This window comes from Pan troglodytes, chromosome 5 (genome assembly GCF_028858775.2).
Source record: "Pan troglodytes isolate AG18354 chromosome 5, NHGRI_mPanTro3-v2.0_pri, whole genome shotgun sequence".
Lineage (NCBI taxonomy): Eukaryota > Metazoa > Chordata > Mammalia > Primates > Hominidae > Pan > Pan troglodytes.
In genome coordinates this window covers 62,751,342-62,769,707 of record NC_072403.2, presented here as the reverse complement: position 1 = coordinate 62,769,707, position 18,366 = coordinate 62,751,342, and the positions used below count along the sequence as shown (strand labels likewise).

The following is an 18,366-nucleotide window of genomic DNA, read 5'->3' as shown; positions in this document are numbered from 1 at the left end:
TTCGGTTGAAGAGGACCAGCTGAGCTTGCACGCAGGGGCGGGATGGGAACAAGACTAATGTATTTGCGGATGGATTAGGAGAGCCCAAACAATGACCTCGGTTTTGCCAAATCCATTTGCATTTTCTCCTTACCGATTTCTGTTGACCTCATTGCTACTTTTGACTCTGGGGTTAATCCCCTCCTTTTTAAAAAATTCTCTCCTTCTTCATATCCTTCAGCCTGGTGTACAGGCTCTCCATAATTGGACAGTAGCCCATCTTCCGGCTCCCTCAGTGAGAATCCCACTGTACACATTTATCTTTCAGAATCCCACAGAATCATTATTACGCCTTTTCTCATACTGCTTATCCCTCTGAAATTCTTACTCCTCATTTTTTATTCATTTACTGCAGACTTTAAGCCTTTTATACATCTTCAAAAATTCAGAAGACACACAAACTGAAAGAAGCCCTTCTTGGATCATTTAGTGTTTATCTCTCACTAGTTTCCCACCATATTTAGCTTGTACCCTCATACCAGCACGTTATCAAATAACGTTTCTTATTGTTGTAAATACTCCACCCATCTGTCTATCATCTGTGTATTATTCATTCATTTCTTATGTTGTTTCCTTTGTCTTCAATATAAATTCAATTCATTCTTCAGATGCCACCCACTCAACTAAGCCAAATGTAACTATACTCAGCTTCATTCACTGATTTCCTTCTCTGAGATCTGCTAGCGCTGAGAGTCTACTACTTTAACCACTTTAACCCTTCATTACACATTCCCATGTGTTTATGAACTCTATGTTAGATTTCTCCTTCTGCTCTCCAGTAAATTGTAAGCCACGAGGACCAAGACTATTTTATGTAATTATTGATATTTTCCAAAATTGCATGTTCTCAGCTGCATAATATGACTTAGCTGACATGTTTCCATTGTCTGAGTTGTCCTTATACTCATCTTGCTCTAAAAGAAGAGGAAAATGACAATTTTATTAAGCACTTCCTATGTGTCAGATACCATGCTTAGAATTTTACATGTATATATATATATATACACACACAGACACACACACACACAGATACACACACACACATATATATTTTTTATCTTATTTTATTTTTTATTTTTTATTTTTTTTTATTTTATTTTATTTTTTATTATACTTTAAGTTTTAGGGTACATGTGCACATTGTGCAGGTTAGTTACATATGTATACATGTGCCATGCTGGTGCGCTGCACCCACTAACTCGTCATCTAGCATTAGGTATATCTCCCAATGCTATCCCTCCCCCCTCCCCCCTCCCCACCACAGTCCCCAGAGTATGATATTCCCCTTCCTGTGTCCATGTGATCTCATTGTTCAATTCCCACCTATGAGTGAGAATATGCGGTGTTTGGTTTTTTGTTCTTGCGATAGTTTACTGAGAATGATGGTTTCCAATTTCATCCATGTCCCTACAAAGGATATGAACTCATCATTTTTTATGGCTGCATAGTATTCCATGGTGTATATGTGCCACATTTTCTTAATCCAGTCTATCATTGTTGGACATTTGGGTTGGTTCCAAGTCTTTGCTATTGTGAATAATGCCGCAATAAACATACGTGTGCATGTGTCTTTATAGCAGCATGATTTATAGTCATTTGGGTATATACCCAGTAATGGGATGGCTGGGTCAAATGGTATTTCTAGTTCTAGATCCCTGAGGAATCGCCACACTGACTTCCACAATGGTTGAACTAGTTTACAGTCCCACCAACAGTGTAAAAGTGTTCCTATTTCTCCACATCCTCTCCAGCACCTGTTGTTTCCTGACTTTTTAATGATTGCCATTCTAACTGGTGTGAGATGATATCTCATAGTGGTTTTGATTTGCATTTCTCTGATGGCCAGTGATGATGAGCATTTTTTCATGTGTTTTTTGGCTGCATAAATGTCTTCTTTTGAGAAGTGCCTGTTCATGTCCTTCGCCCACTTTTTGATGGGGTTGTTTGTTTTTTTCTTGTAAATTTGTTTGAGTTCACTGTAGATTCTGGATATTAGCCCTTTGTCAGATGAGTAGGTTGCGAAAATTTTCTCCCATGTTGTAGGTTGCCTATTCACTCTGATGGTAGTTTCTTTTGCTGTGCAGAAGCTCTTTAGTTTAATTAGATCCCATTTGTCAATTTTGGCTTTTGTTGCCATTGCTTTTGGTGTTTTGGACATGAAGTCCTTGCCCACGCCTATGTCCTGAATGGTAATGCCTAGGTTTTCTTCTAGGGTTTTTATGGTTTTAGGTCTAACGTTTAAATCTTTAATCCATCTTGAATTGATTTTTGTATAAGGTGTAAGGAAGGGATCCAGTTTCAGCTTTCTCCATATGGCTAGCCAGTTTTCCCAGCACCATTTATTAAATAGGGAATCCTTTCCCCATTGCTTGTTTTTCTCAGGTTTGTCAAAGATCAGATAGTTGTAGGTATTTTATTTTTTAGATGGAGTCTCACTCTGTCACCTGGGCTGGAGTGCAGTGGCATGATCTTGGCTCACTGCAACCTCTGCCTCCCAGGTTCAAGCAGTTCTCCTGCCTCAGCCTCCCAAGTAGCTGGGATTACTGGCGCCCACCACCATGACCAGCTAATTTTTGATTTTTAGTAGAGACAGGGTTTCACCATGTTGGCCAGGCTGGTCTCCAACTCCTGACCTCAGGTGATCCACCCGCCTTGGCCTCCCAAAGTGCTGGGATTACAGGCGTGAGCCATTGTGCCCAGCTGGAATTTTACTTATATTTATGTTATTTAAAACTTAAAAGCCCTGTGAGTGGAATGTTATACATTTTGTAGGTTAGAACAGTTGGACTCAGAAATATTTAATACATTGTGTAGCTGTAATTAAGAAGTCAGCATTTGGACCCGGGCCCATCTGACGCCCAAACCCATACCCTTTGTGCCACCTCATTGCTTCCATTTGAGTTTGGAACCCTCACTTTGTGGTGTTTTGCAGTGATGCTTTGCATTCCTGCTCTTTCCTTCCTCAGAAAGAGTCTCTCTCAGGAATGTAAAGTGGCACTTTACCCTGGAATGATATCCTGTCCCGCTCCCTACACTCTACTTCAGGCCAAAGTGGAAACACCCTTCTTCACTCACAGTCTCCCTGATGCTTCAGTCAAGCAGTGTGCCCACCTGCTTTTTTTCCCTCCTTTTTTTTTTTTGGACTGGCTTTACTCAATTAAGAACATTTCTTAATGTAGAATAACTCTGGGCCCTGAAATACTGGGGTGCTTTAAAGAACACTTGTGGGGAAAACTTACTTGCATGTTAAGCCTCCTCCATGCTCACTTTGGGGGTGCACGTGATCTCACTGAATATAGTGACTTTTGGAGCTCTTTGTATAACTAGCCATGGAGAACTTCCAGACTAACTCAATACAAATCTGGATTTGCTTGGTTGTGTTTTCTGCCACAGGGATTCAGAGCAAGCCCTCGGCATCTTAGAAGACGAGTTGCAGCGGCCGCAGCTGCCCGTCTGGAAGAAGTGAAGCCCGTGGTGGAAGTTCACCATCAGAGTGAGCAAGAAACTTCAGTGAGGAAACGAAGAATCAAGAAGAGCAGCCGAGTCCAGCCAGAATTTTATCACTCTGTTCAAGGTGCTTCAATCAGGAGGCCTGTAAGTAGAGAACTGTCTTTTATAAAAATATTAAATTCACTGTCAAATCATGTGGTTGTTCTTTTAGTTTAAAAACATTATCAGATTAACTTTGAATAATTAGGTTGTTGTTATTCCCAACAAGTGGCAGCATACTCACATGAGTTCCAGCAAGGAATAGGGTTTCATAGAATGTTCTAGGATGGATAGATAGTTGACAAAAAAGCAAGAGTTAGTCACTGTCAGGCAGCTGATATGAAAGCTGGTGAACTCCCAGCCCTGCTGAAGTTAGGGTTCTAGAATGAGGATGGGGACATAGAGTCAACAAATCTAGGTGTGGTAATGAGAGAACTGATGAAGAGGATGACAACAAAACCAGTGTCAGGATAGGAGAAGCAGTGGAGGAAGGTGGGGCTGGAGTCTTGGGCAGTAGCAGTGGCTGAACTCCTCCTGGAGGCTCTTGAGCCAGTGAGGCCTGTGCGTCCCTCCACACCCAGCCTAGGGTAACTCTAAGTGTCCTGGCCTTCTCAGGTGTGGCCTTTGTATTGTTATAAGGCAGCACCATTGTCTTTTTCTAACCTGGTGCCCTGTTGGCCACAATGCCACCTTTCTTCAGAAACTCAGGGCTCAACTAGGAGCTGGTCTTCATCCCCTTCTCACATCCTGAGCACGTTGTTCTGTGTGCTCTGATTTTTCTTTCCTTGGTTCTGGCTCATGGGCTTTTTACCAAGGCTGGGGCTTAGAAAATGCCATTTTAAAACTTGTAATTTTATGACTGCAATAATTTTATTTGCTTTGGCATTAGAAAAAAGTGTCTGTATGGCTCATCTCTATGCTGTGGGGAGCCTGTTGTTGTTTCTTGTGCCAACATAGGGGAGCCATCAAGATTTGGCTTGAAAATGTCTTTGTAAATTATTGAAACAGAACTGCCCTTCTGTGGGGGTAACTGTGTGGCAGGCACATGTGGAGACTGTGCGAAGGCCAAGAGAATGTCTGACTCAGTAACCAGGCCAACAACAATGGAAAGAAGTTAAATTCCTTTACAGAAAAGGATCTGTTTATCATAACCAATTGAAAAAAAAGTACATATTTAGAAATGAGGGTTTATTTTTCATGATTCAATAAAACAAAGGCTAAGTAGAATTTGGTATCTATGCAGAGAAATATGAAATGGTAGGAAAATTTACTCATTCAACAAACATGCATTTTATATAGAAAATAAGGGACACACAGATATGTGTTAACTAACAGTTACTGAGGGCTAAGTGTGTAACAGGCAATATTTTATGTCACTTATTTAACAGTTCTATGAGGTAGATGTTATGATTCCCATTTTATGGATAATGAAACTGAGCCCCAGAGAGGATACATAACTTGCCTCAGGTTACCTAGTTGTTTGGGGTAGAGTTTAGGATTTGGATCTAGGTGGCCTGCCTCCAGAACCCAAGCATGTACCTCTACCATCTGTTACTTTCCTGTAGTACCTGGTCACTAGGAAATCACAGTCGAGTCAATCAACAGACGTGAAAACAAGCAATTATAATGCATGTTCTGTGCTTTGAAAGTACTGTTCTAGAGTTATACACAAGGCATTATGGAATCATCTTGGATCTCCAGAAATATTTACAGATAAGCAGACACCTGAGATGAGTCCTGAGAGATAAGGAGGAATTTACCAAGTACAAAGTAGAAGTAGGTATCTTCTGCATGAGAAAAACATATATAAAAGCACAGAGATGTGGGAGGGTATGGCATTCTCAGTGAACAGCTTGAGGTGGTGCTGGCACATGAGACTGGTGGGTTGGGTAGAGGCCAGATTAGATAGAAAGGGCTTGTACATTATGCTAAATATTTGAACTTATTTTGTGTAATAGGCATCAGTTGAAGGTAGGGAATAGGTGAATTGTTTCTCTTGCCAGGAGTCTAGCTAATTCTTTGCTTCTTCTAATCTCCCCATGTGGATCAGGATTGAGAAGTAAGTGACTATCATTAAAGTTTAGAAACTCTCAACCATCATTATTCTCTCACAAGCCCTCTACATAACTGCCTTGGTTAATAAGACATAGTCTTTATGCCTCTGTGACTTTGAACCTGCTGTCTACTTTGCCCTCGAATGTTTTTCCTTATTCTTTGTTTGCCTGGTAAACTTCAGTTCATCTTTTGAGACTGACTCATGCTCGGATAGGTCAGGTGAAGTCTTTTCTGATCCTTCCTATCAGAGTGAGGTGCCCTTAGTTTTGATTCTCAGCACTAGGTATAAACCTCCAACATAGCAGCTACCCCAGCAAAAAAGGAGGTCTCTGCAGTAAGACTCACGTGGGTTCAAATCCTGCTCTGTGTATCTGCAGGAAACAGCACACTAAGAGGATTTAACTGAAGAGAGTTTAATGAAGGCACTATTTACAGAAATGTGGGCAGGGCTAAGGTGCTTCATCAGCCTATAGGTGGAGCCTACTTACCTTCAACTCCTGGTCTAAGGGGCAGCAGAGGGCAGTGGTCTTAATTGATCCTGGTAGGAAGAGCTGGAGCCATGGAAGAGCCCTTCCACAAGGATGTTGCCTGAGGGTTGCAGCTACTGCCAGAACCTAGTGAGTCAGGAGGGAGCAGGGCGAATAAATATACTGCTCTCTTAGCTCGTGCTCTCAGTGGTATCTCCTGTTGACCCAACCTACCTAGAAGCTGGAGGGCAAAGGAACTTGGGTGATGCAGATCACAGCCATCAGTCTCCCAGGGACTGAGCAAGGAAGAGATGGACAGACAATCTGAGAGGGTTACAGTGACAGCAGAGAATAAAAACATACCTACCTGGTGGCCGAGCATGGTGGCTCACTCCTGTAATCCCAGCACCTTGGGATACCAAGGTGGGCAAAACACTTGAGGCCAGGAGTTTGAGACCAGCCTAGCCAACATGGCAAAACCCCTTCTCTACTAAAAGTACAAAAATTAGCCAGGTGTGGTGGCACACGCCTGTAATCCCAGCTACTCGGGAGGTGGAAGCAGGATAATCGCTTGAACCAGGAGGTGGAGGTTGCAGGGAGCCAAGATCGTGCCATTGCACTCCAGCCTTGGCAATAGAGCGAGACTACGTCTCAAAAATAAATAAATAAATAAATAAAAACAACCCCCCCCCCAAAAAAAAACCACTTAGTATTCTTTGCCAAGATGTTTCAATTCTCTGAGAATCAGTTTCCTTATTATAAAGTGATAATAAGGGAAAGGACACCCTTCTCAACAAATAGAAAAGTTTGGGCTAGCCACATGTAGGAGAATGAAACCGATCCTCATCTCTCACCTTATACAAAAATCAACTCAAGATAGATTAAGGACTTAAACCTAAGACCTGAAACTATAAAAATTATAGAAGATAACATTGGAAAAACCCTTCTAGACATTGGCTTAGGCAAATATTTCATGACTGAGAACCCAAAAGCAAATGCAGTAAAAACAAAGATAAATAGTTGGGGCTTAATTAAACTAAAGAGCTTTTGCATGGCAAAAGGAACAGTCATCAGAGTAAAGAGACAGCCCACAAAGTGGGAGAAAATCTGCACAATCTATACATCTGACAAAGGACTAATATCCAGAATCTACAATGAACTCAAACAAATCAGCAAGAAAAAAAACAAACAGTCCCATCAGAAAGTGGGCTAAGGACATGAATAGACAGTTCTCAAAAGACAATGATATACAAATGGCCAACAGACATAGGAGAAAATGCTCAACTTCACTAATGATCAGGCAAATGCAAATCAAAACCGCAAGGCGATACCACCTCACTCCTGCAAGAATGGCCATAATGAAAATATCAAAAAACGGTTGATGTTGGCGTGGATGTGGTGATCAGGGAACACTTCTACACTGCTGGTGGGAATGTAAACTAGTACAGCCACTGTATTAGTTTGTTTTCATGCTGCTGATAAAGACATACCTGAGACTGGGAAGAAAAAGAGGTTTAATTGGACTTACAGTTCCATATGGCTGGGGAGGCCTCAGAATCGTGGGAGGTGAAAGGCACTTCTTAACATGGTGGTGGCAAGAGAAAATAAGGAAGAAGCAAAAGCAGAAACCCCTGATAAACCCATCAGATCTCATGAGACTTATTCACTATCATGAGAATAGCATGAGGAAGACCGACCCCCATGATTGAATTACCTCCCACTGGGTCCATCCCACAACACGTGGGAATTCTGGGAGATACAATTCAAGTTGAGATTTGGGTGGGGACACAGCCAAACCATATCAGCCACTATGGAAAACAGTGTGGAGATTCCTTAAAGAACTAAAAGTAGGACTACCATTTGATCCAGCAATCCCACTACTGGGTATCTACCCAGAAGAAAAGAAGTCATTATACGAAAAATATACTTGTACACGTGTGTTTATAGCAGTACAATTCACAATTCCAAAATTGTGGGACCAACCCAAATGCCCATCAATCAACGAGTGGATAAAGAAACTGTGGTGTGTCTATACGATGGAATACTACTCAGCCATAAAAAGGAATGAATTAACAGAATTTGCAGTGACCTGGATGAGATTGGAGACTATTATTCTAAGTGAAGTAACTCAGGAATGGAAAACTAAACATCATATGTTCTCACTGACATGTGGGAGCTAAGCTATGAGGACTCAAAGTCGTAAGAATGATAAAATGGACTGTGGGGACTTGGGAGGAAGAGTATGAGGAGGGCGAGGGATAAAAGCCAACAGTATGGTACAATGTATACTGCTTGGGTGATGGGTGCACCAAAATCTCACAAATCACCACTAAAGAACTTACTCATGTAACCAAATACCACCTGTACCTCAATAACTTCTGGAAAAATAAAAAATAAATAAAGTGATAACAATAGCTACCATATAGAGTCATGAGGATGAACTGAGCTGACATATGGAAAGACCTGCATAGAATAAACAATAAATAGTAGTTTCTTCCTTTTATTCCTCCTCCCCTAGACCATGAATTCTTTGAGGCCCATATCAAGGGTTCTAGAATATCTCCTGGCATCTGGCGTTTGGCATTTGGCATCTGAGTGAATACTATTGACTAAGTGAGTGAATGATGTATGAAAGATAGCTAATGATGACTGGTACAATTAGTAAGCATTATAGGAATTCAGAGAACAAAGAGGGGACCCCCACCCCTAAATAGGTTGGTTAAGGCATAATTACTTTATGGAAAAGTTGGGATTGAGTTGGGCTTTAAAATATGGGTAGTGCTGGGCGTGGCGGCTCACACCTGTAATCCCAGTACTTTGGGAGGCTGAGGTGGGAGGATCACTTGAGCTCAAGAGTTTGAAACCAGCCTGGGCAACATAGGGAGACCCTATCTCTACTAAAAATTAAAAACAAATTAGCCAGTCATGGTGGTGCACGCCTGTAGTCCCAGCTACTTGAGAGGCTGAGGTGGGAGAATCACTTGAGCCCGGAGTTCCAGGCTGCAGTAAGCCATGATCATGCTGCTGTACTCCAGCCTGAGTGACAGAGCAAGACACTGTCTGAAAAAAAAAAAAAAAAAGGATAGGAATTGGCTGGGTAGCAGATGCTGGGTCCGGGAAGTGGAGTAAGCAAAAGTGCTGAGAACTGACTGGATGTGGGGATTTATATGAGAGAAATACAAGATAAAGCTGGAAAAAATAGTTAGGGGCCAACATACATTTCAGACAACCACTGGTTTAAGCTTTCTTTTCTGTGCTTCTGAAGACACTGTAATAGGTGAGTAGTGTGATCATAGCATGATTTTAGGAGGATTAAACATGTGCAGGGTACATCAGGAGAGCAGGACAGTTAGGTAGCTGTGGCAGCCTAGCAGTGAGGTGTTTAGGGCCTGAATTTGGGCCTAACTCATGGTGTTCTGCTGACATCTGCTGATGACTGCTGGTGGGGAATCTGAGGATGGCCTCACCCTCTCTCCTGAAGGATCTGTTGGAAGAGAGGGAGATTAGAGGGCAGCAAATAGCAGTGGAGATTACTCAGTTGCTTGGGCAAAAAACCATTCTGAGGAGTGTTTTTTTTTGAGACGGAGTCTTGCTCTCTTGCCCAGGCTGGAGTGCAGTGGTGCGATCTCAGCTCACTGCAAGCTCCACCGAGGAGTTTTCTTTTTTTTTGAGACAGGGTTTTGCTCTGTCACCCAGGCTGGAGTGCAGTCGCGCAATCACGGCTCACTGCAGCCTCAACCTCTTGGGCTCAACCTTCCCATCTCAGCCTCCTGAGTAGCTTAGACTATAGGCAGGTGCCAGCATGCCTGGCTAATTTTTTTTTTTTTTTTTTTTTGAGACGGAGTCTCACTCTGTCGCCCAGGCTCAATCTCGGCTCACTGCAAGCTCCACCTCCCGGTTCACGCCATTCTCCTGCCTCAGCCTTCTGGGTAGCTGGGACTACAGGTGCCCGCTACCACGCCTCATGCCTGGCTAATTTTAACTTTTTTTTGTAGAGGTGGAGTCTGTCTGTGTTGTCCTGGTTGGTCTTGAACTCCTGGGCTCAAGAGAACACCTTGGCCTCCCAAAGTGCTGGGATTATAGGCATGAGCCACCACATCCAGCTGGGAGAGTTCTTCAGGGTGTCTTACTGCATCTCCTGTCGGTTGTCTGAGAGACTGGACGTTGTCAGAGTTGGTAGTGAGAAGGCTGTTGGCTCCTTGTCTCACACAATTCCTGTGCAGGCTTCTAGAACCTTATGGCCTCTGCCGACATTTCCCTGCTGTTAATGCCATATATGAGCTTGAACTGAGGCTTTGTGTCCTCTTCTGGATTTGGTTAGGTGCAGCCAGTAGTGCCTGCTAGAGCCACCCTATTCAACATGCGTCTAAAGCCTGTGTCTTTTCTAAACGTACACATTTGGAGAAAATCAGTGTTATGACGTGTTGCCATGAAAGCAACTCTGATTATAGCTTGGAGATGGAGTAAAAATAAATCAGTTATGGTGATTCAGGATTACTTGAATGACTTTATATGAAGCACTCAAGGCATTTCTAGTGGCAATCTAAATAAGAAATAGGCCCATGAGTGAGAAAGACTGAAAACAGAAGTAACTGCAAAGGAGATGAGTCAGAAAGCGTGACTGTGCAGTTTTAGCTACTTTCAGTCAGACCATCCTCTTGAAGTGTTATGTGAAATGCAAATACTTTAGCATCCTTAGCTGTTTTAACCTATTTACTTATTCTGGATTTGTAAGCTATATGCAAATATACCTATAAGAATTTGTAATGGGGATCACTAATAAGAACTTAATAATATCTAGATTTTTTATTTTACTCCTTGTTTTAGATGTTTCTAAAAGTGAATAAACTAAAAATTTATCCTGATTTCCTCTCAGTACATATGTATTTGGATTTATACTGTATATTAAGATATGTCACTAGGATGCTTAGGAATTTTTTTTACCATCTTGAAACAGAAAAGATAATTAGATCCAGATCTCCATTTATTCCTTAATATTTTCACATTACAAAGCATTTTGTTTTGTTTCTGAATCCCAGGATTTTTAAACATCATCATCATCATCATCATAAGAACTCTTGCATTACTGCATGTTTACCTCATTGACAATACATGGGCATTGTTCTCTGCACTCTTCTCTCTTTTTCTCTCATTTTATCTTCTCAGCGATTCTCTGGAGTCGGTGCTCACTTTCCAGGGAGGAAATGTGTCAAGGTCATACAGCTGGTAGATCATGGAGTTAACATTTAAACCTAGGCACTCTTGGCTTGAGCCGTTTTTGAGTAAGGAATGGAGAACTCCCCATGATTACAATTCTAGTGCTAGACATTTATCCTCATCAGCCTTCCTGAAGTATTTTAATTACTTTGAGTCTCATTTTTCTAACTGCATAGATGGTAGATATGGATGAAATCTTTGTGTTTTTAAACTATTACATCAGTTAAAACCTATCTTTAAAATGGTATTGAAAACCATAGGTAAACCTCAAACATCATTTTTGCCATCATTTTATTGGCAAAATTGGCCCCCTCTTTCTGTGGCAGGGCACCTAGGAGGTAGCAAGAAGTAAGCAAGAGTAATTTTGCCCTACTGCCTACTCACATGAACCTGTTAATGTACAACTTTCAGACCCAAAAAGTATTTATGTGTTTGAGATTGGGGGTGGGTATGGGGAAATAACAGTTTTAGAGCATCAGGAAATAATCAAACATACTGACTCTACTCCTGTTACATTTCACTGATTCCAGTTTTTTGCACACTGCAACAGCATTGCCTGCATTTCCTGGTGACTTAGAATCTCTGAGACTTTCTCACTGAGCTGAAAAAGTATAATTAAAAATTGCAAGTGTTCCCAGGTTATTGCCAAAGCTGCAGCTTGTTCTCCCTCCTGGCAAAATCTTAGCCTCTGAGCACCTGTTTTCTTACTTTTGGGCTCCCACCACCATCAAGCAATGGGATTTTTGAACCTGACAGTTTTGACTGAGGAGTTGGAGGACATATGGGCCTAACACAGGTGATTGGGTGATCCTCTTTTCTGAAATGGTAAGCACAAAGGAAGAAGCAGGTTTGGATTGAGGATTGGAAAGAAAAATTTCTGATTTGGATATGTGAAGTTTGAAATAACTATTAGATATTCTTGTGTCTGGATTTCATGGAAGATGTGAGAATTATTTGTACGTAGATGTTATTAAATCTATAAGACTGGGTGGGATGACTCCGAAAATGAATTTGATAGAGAAGAGAAGACACTTGAGGTCTCAGCCTTGGAGTCTGCCAGTGATGAGAGTTTGGGAAGAGGACTGAGGATCGCTTATAACTTCCAACTCTTCACTCAGAAATATAAATGCCTTAAGCAGACATGGGTCTAGGTAGCTCTTGACTTTGATTTAAGGCTATTCATTTTAGGCCAAGAAAAGGCCACTCAGGTAGAGACTAGAGAAAATAGCAGGAAGTGAAGTCCCAGATGTACTCATTAGATTTTCCCTTCCCTGAACTCTCCCCAACTAAACCACCACTTCCTTGACCTCACCCTTCTTTTCCTTCTGTTGTGGGTTTCTGTTTTTCAGTCTTGGGGAAATTTTCTGTTTTTCTGATTACAGCTTAGGTTTTTGTAAGGCTGCAGTATATTTTGGAACATTATATAGCTTTAATTTGTAATAATTAATATTAACCAGATTTTGTCATATTTGTAGTTGGGAACTTTTTGGAGTGTAGGAAAGACTTAAGCATATATCCTTGATCTCTTGAAAATATAGCAGGGTGTTTCTGTGTTCCTTTCCTGCTTAGATTATTAAAATGGTCTTCCTTTTCCCTTTCCTTTTCAAATATGTAGGACCAGGCAGCTCTATGTGCATAACCTTAGGACATTTCCCCTTTTGTGGAAGGCATAACTGTACAACTCATACCTTACTTTGGCTAATTAACTAGCAAATCCAAAGCTCTTAGAGGAAACATTTGTTTCCTTTTCCCCTTTGGAATTCTGGAGAATGAATTGATTAATAAAGTCAAATTTCTTTTGCTAATTATCTGAAAAGAATTTTTTTGAATGACACCCATTCAATGTACTGAGTCTTTGCTACATATTGCTGTACTTCCCTTTTTAGGTTCATAATTAATAGAATTTTATAAAAGATTTCATTTATGGCCAGGTGTGGTGGTTCACGTCTGTAATCCCAGCACATTGGGAGGCTGAGGCGGGCGGATCACGAGGTCAAGAGATTGAGACCATCCCAGCCAACATGGTGAAACCCGTCTCTACTAAAAATACAAAACTTAGCTGGGCATGGTGGCACGTGCCTGTAGTCTCAGCTACTTGGGAGGCTGAGGCAGGAGAATCGCTTGAACCCGGGAGGCAGAGGTTGCAGTGAGCCGAGATCGCACTGCTGCACTCCAGCCTGGTAACAGAGCGAGACTCCATCTCAAAAAAAAAAAAAAAAGATTTCATTTATTATAGGCTTACTATAATAAATTACAGTAAGGTATCGGAATAATTAATGCACAGGGGCACAAGAATGTGCAAGGTAGGTAGACTGTATTGAATGAACAGTTTAGTCTCTATAAACAACTCATGAAACCAAGATTAACTTGGTAAAGGGATTCATGTGTTCTGCTTGGAGAAAAATAAGCATGTGTTCATAACTCATGATTCTTTTTTGAGGTCAGTATTTTGACTGAAGCAAGACCTCTTGCCATTCTTTCTATGTCTTTCTTGTATGTGATGACAACCTGTTGTCTTAAATTAAAAAAACCTTAAATTCTTTAATCTCCAAACCAAGGAAACTTAAAGAAAACATTTAGATAGTCACTTACACTTTGAAAATTTTCATGGACAACTATGGATCAAAGGACTGAAAAGAAAGCCCCTTCAAAGATGGTCTAGTTTATTATTTCACCTCTAACCAAAGTAATCCTTAAATTGCTCTGGTAAGATGGGTATAGCTTCCTTTATTTTAAAGGACACAGCCATAGCTTACCTCAGAATTCTGTTTGGAATTTAACAGCCATCTCTGCCTGAAACAACTCCTTGATCTTTGCCCTAAATCCCATGCCTTACAATTTAAGACCATTTCTTATTGTGGTATCCTCTGTGGAGAGGATGAAGCATAGCCACCTGCTACCGTGTCACTCTCAGTCTTTGTGAATCAAAGAATGTTAAAGCTTGAGGGGATCTTAGAGCTCATCTGACTTAACAGTTTTTGTAATGCTAGCTCTGCTTCAGTACTTTTAGTGATACAATCTCCTACCATTAAATAATGCTAATTAGCAGCAAGTTAATTGTACTTGAAAATCAATAAATTGTTTCTTTTCTAGGCTCATGGTTCTATCTCTCTGAACTTTTCTCTTAAGTCTAATTCTTAATTTTTCCAAACATCATTTTTGTTTTACTCTTCTAAACCACCTCCAAGTGAGTGATAAGGGTCTGATTTCTCTCAATATTTTCTGTCTCTCTCTCTTTATTTATTTATTTTAGTTCTGAGATGATGATTGTGTTTCAAAAAAATCAATCTATGGAAATTGAACAAAATTTAGTTTGTGCTTTGGGAGATGAGAATTCAGTTCTAGAAATGACAGTAATGTTTCAGGAAATTTTTTTTTTTTTTTTTTTTTTTGAGACCGAGTTTCACTCTCATTGCCTAGGCTGGAGTGCAATGGCACGATCTCCGGCTCACCGCAAACTCCACCTCCTGGGTTCAAGCAATTCTCCTGCCTCAGCCTCCCGAGCAGCTGGGATTACAGGCATGTGCCACCACACCCAGCTAATTTTGTATTTTTAGTAGAGATGGGGTTTCTCCATGTTGGTCAGGGTGGTCTCGAACTCCCAACCTCAGGTGATCTGCCCGCCTCGGCCTCCCAAAATGCTGGGATTACAGGCGTGAGTCACCATGCCTAGCTGTTTCAGGAAAATTATAGCTTTGGAGTAGTACTTTGTAGTTAAGTAGCACTTCATACTTTCAAAGACTGCTCATATTCATTATCTCCTGAACAGACACCCTGTGTGTTGGGTATGGCATATATTATTGATCCAGTTTGACAAAACTAAATCTCAGTGAGTAGGTGATTGGCTTAAGTTCATAAGGTCAGTTAGAAGCAGACCTCTCTCATCCTTGCAGTCTGTTGTCTCCTGTGTTTATCCTATGTTTATTTAGTCTTTATCTCTGACAATGCTTAGAGAATTGGGTGAGAACTTCCAGGGAGAAGAATATAGATTCCATTTGACTGGAGGAATTATTCAATATCCCAATGTGACTCATTCCCAGGGAGTAGCTTTACATCTTTGAGAGTCTGCTCACAGCCTGCATTATCTGTGTTGGCCACCCTAGGCTACCTGTGTATTGGCAAGTCCACTTTGGTCTAATACTATCAAGCCCATGCTGCTCCTCCACATACCCTATTCAATTATGAATTGGTAAAGTAGATAATCAACTCTGATACTGGGGAATACCACTGGCTAATCTACATTGACCCTTGCTACATGCAGCTCAGTATTACTAAGATCGATGGGGATCAGACACTGTCTTAGTCCATCTGTGTTGCTATAAGAGAATACCTGAGACTGGGTAATTTATAAATAATAGAAATTTATTTTCTCACTCTTCTGGAACCCAGAAAGTTCAAGACCAAGGCATCAGCAGGTTTGGTATTGGGTGAGGTGTTGTTCCTCAGCGATGACACCTTGTTTCTGCATCCTCACCTGGTGGAAGGCAGAAGGCAAAGACAGCAAGAGAGAGCAAGGGAGCTCTTTGAAGCCTTTTTTGTAGTGGCATTAACCCATTCATGATGGTGAGCCCCCATGACATAATCACTTCCAAAAAGCCCCTCGTCTTAATACTGTCATATTGGGGATTAAATTTCAACACATGAATTTTGGGTGGGATACAACATTCAAACCAAAGCAGATACCTAAGCTAATATGGTGTTAAAATTAAGTTTATATACCCTTGTGCACTCTTGGTGGGAATGTAAAGTGGTTCAACTGCTATAGAAAACAGTATGGTAGGTCTTCAAAAATTAAAAAATAGCATTATCATATGAGCCAACTATTCCACTTCTGAATATTGAACCCTGGCACATGAATTGTACGCAGAGTTAGTCTCAACTTGAAGCCAAGCCTTTTGTCCTTCACCTCAGTCAGTCATTGGTTATGGGCTGCTAGGGCTGGGGGTGTGAGGAAGCTTTAGGTTAGGGGAGTCCTTGAAGGAGAGGGCGGCTATGAGCCATTAGCAGCCAACCCTCACAGTAGCCTGTATGTGAGTCCATTGGCCAGGTGGAAGGGTTGCAGCCAGGACACTCATAGAAACCATCAATCACAAACTTGTTGGATAAATGGCTGATTCCAGACCTGAAACAGAAAATATAGAATGAGCTTCGCAGCCAGGCACGGTGGCTCACGCCTGTAATCCCAGCACTTTGGGAGGCCGAGGTGGGCAGATCATGAGGTCAGGAGATCGAGACCATCCTGGCTAACATGGTGAAACCCCGTCTCTACTAAATATACAAAAAAAATTAGCCTGGCGTGGTGGCGCGTGCCTGTAGTCTCAGCTACTCGGGAGGCTGAGGCAGGAGAATGGTGTGAACCTGGGAGGCGGGGCTTGCATTGAGCCTAGATCGCGCCATTGCACTCCAGCCTGGGCAACAGAGTGAGACTCCATCTCAAAAAAAAAAAAAAAAGTGAGCTTGGCACATCTTGTCAAACTCGAAAGCAAGGAAGCATCAAAGACTACTGGGATCATGTCAGCACCAGGAGTAAACTTGGAGAGGCTCCTACTGCTGTTGAAGGAAGAAGGAATGATGAAATTACAATTTTACCATCTTGCAAGCCCTAATAAAATAACGAACCTAGACACTGATCATCAATGACTGCTAATACATGAGAGACAACCACACATATGCGTCTCCTGATGAAAGTATACAAAAATACTTACAAAGTATTCTTGCTAAAAATTGAACCTAAATCAGATCAAACTGCTAGTTCTAATTATAGATTTACATACAATACAGGTGACAGAGGAATATGTTAAAATTATAAGGTGAAGATAGTGAAGATACATTTAGGATTTAGCTAAGTTGAGGTGTGGGAAACTCTAGAACAAATACCCCTAATTTCTTTGACAAATTATAAGAAAAAATGTGGGAGTGATAGTCTATACAAGAAAAGAGACTTAAAAGACCTACCAACCAAATGTAACATGTATGCCTTATTTGGGTGAATAAACCGAATATAAAAAAAAGAGAAAGTGGGGGAAATTTGAACAATGAATTTTTTTTTTTTTGAGATAAGTTCTCACTCTGCCACCCAGGCTCGAGTGCAGTGGCACAATCACAGCTCACTGCATCGTCAACCTCCTGAACTCAGGTAATCCTCCTGCCTCTGTCTCCTGAGAAGGTGAGACTACAGGTGTGTGCCACCAAGCCTGGCTAATTTTTTAATTTTTTTGAAGAAACATGGTCTTGCTTTGTTGCCCAGGCTTGGATATTTAATGATATTAAGAAACTTATAAAAATATTTTAGATTGATAATGATATTTTTATTTTATTAAAAATAATTATTATCTTTTAGAGATGCATACTAAAATATTTAATAATGAAATAAAATCCCTCATATTGGCTTTAAAATCATCTGGTGGGGTAGGGGAGAAAATGTGGATAGGGGTATAGTTGAAATAGCACTGACCAGGAGATGGTGATTGTTCAAGCTGGGCGTGTAAATGGCAGTTCTCTATAGTTTTCCTTTGTTGTATAAGCATAAAATTTTCCATAATGAAAGGTTTAAGACATTAGAGAAAGAAGCAAACCTTTACTTGAAGTTTGCATCATCAACACTTTTGTTTTCCGTAGAGTAAGCCTAAATTTTTGTTAATAACATTTTGAGATTTTAGATATTTATTATTAAAAGGTTTTTAGAAAGGCAGAAGGTGGGAAATTGTTCTTATGGCCATCTCCTGATTTCTTTTTACTTCTTGTTTTCTTTTAACCAAGAACTATTTGCTTATTTGTTGTCTTTTTACTTAGAACATTTGACAGACCATATTAGTGAATGGTGTATAAAATGTGCTTATTATTTAAAACTTAAACAAATAATATAAAATAGACAAGGAATTATATAGGCATATTCTTCTGTTTTAAAATCTAGAACTGATTTTTTTCCCCCAAGACTACTGTTTTTGTTCTTTGCTGATTAATTGATCTGAGACTAGAATCATCATTGAAACAAAACTGACCTTAAAGGCAACATGGGCCGGGCGTGGTGGCTCACACCTGTAATCCCAGCACTTTGGGAGGCCAAGGTGGGTGGATCACCTGAGGTCAGGAGTTTGAG

General features: G+C 40.8%; 1 protein-coding gene across 19 annotated transcripts in view; it reads left to right on the top strand.

Annotated features, from left to right (window-relative positions):
• The window catches only part of DST (dystonin), a 497,218-nt gene that overhangs the window by 51,922 nt on the left and 426,930 nt on the right, over window positions 1–18,366 (top strand). For all 19 annotated transcript variants that reach the window (XM_016955718.3, XM_063812480.1, XM_016955699.4 and 16 more), the window contains exon 3: window positions 3,433–3,633. In XM_016955718.3, the coding sequence (XP_016811207.2) occupies window positions 3,433–3,633 (201 nt within the window). The remainder of the gene's footprint in view (window positions 1–3,432; window positions 3,634–18,366) is intronic.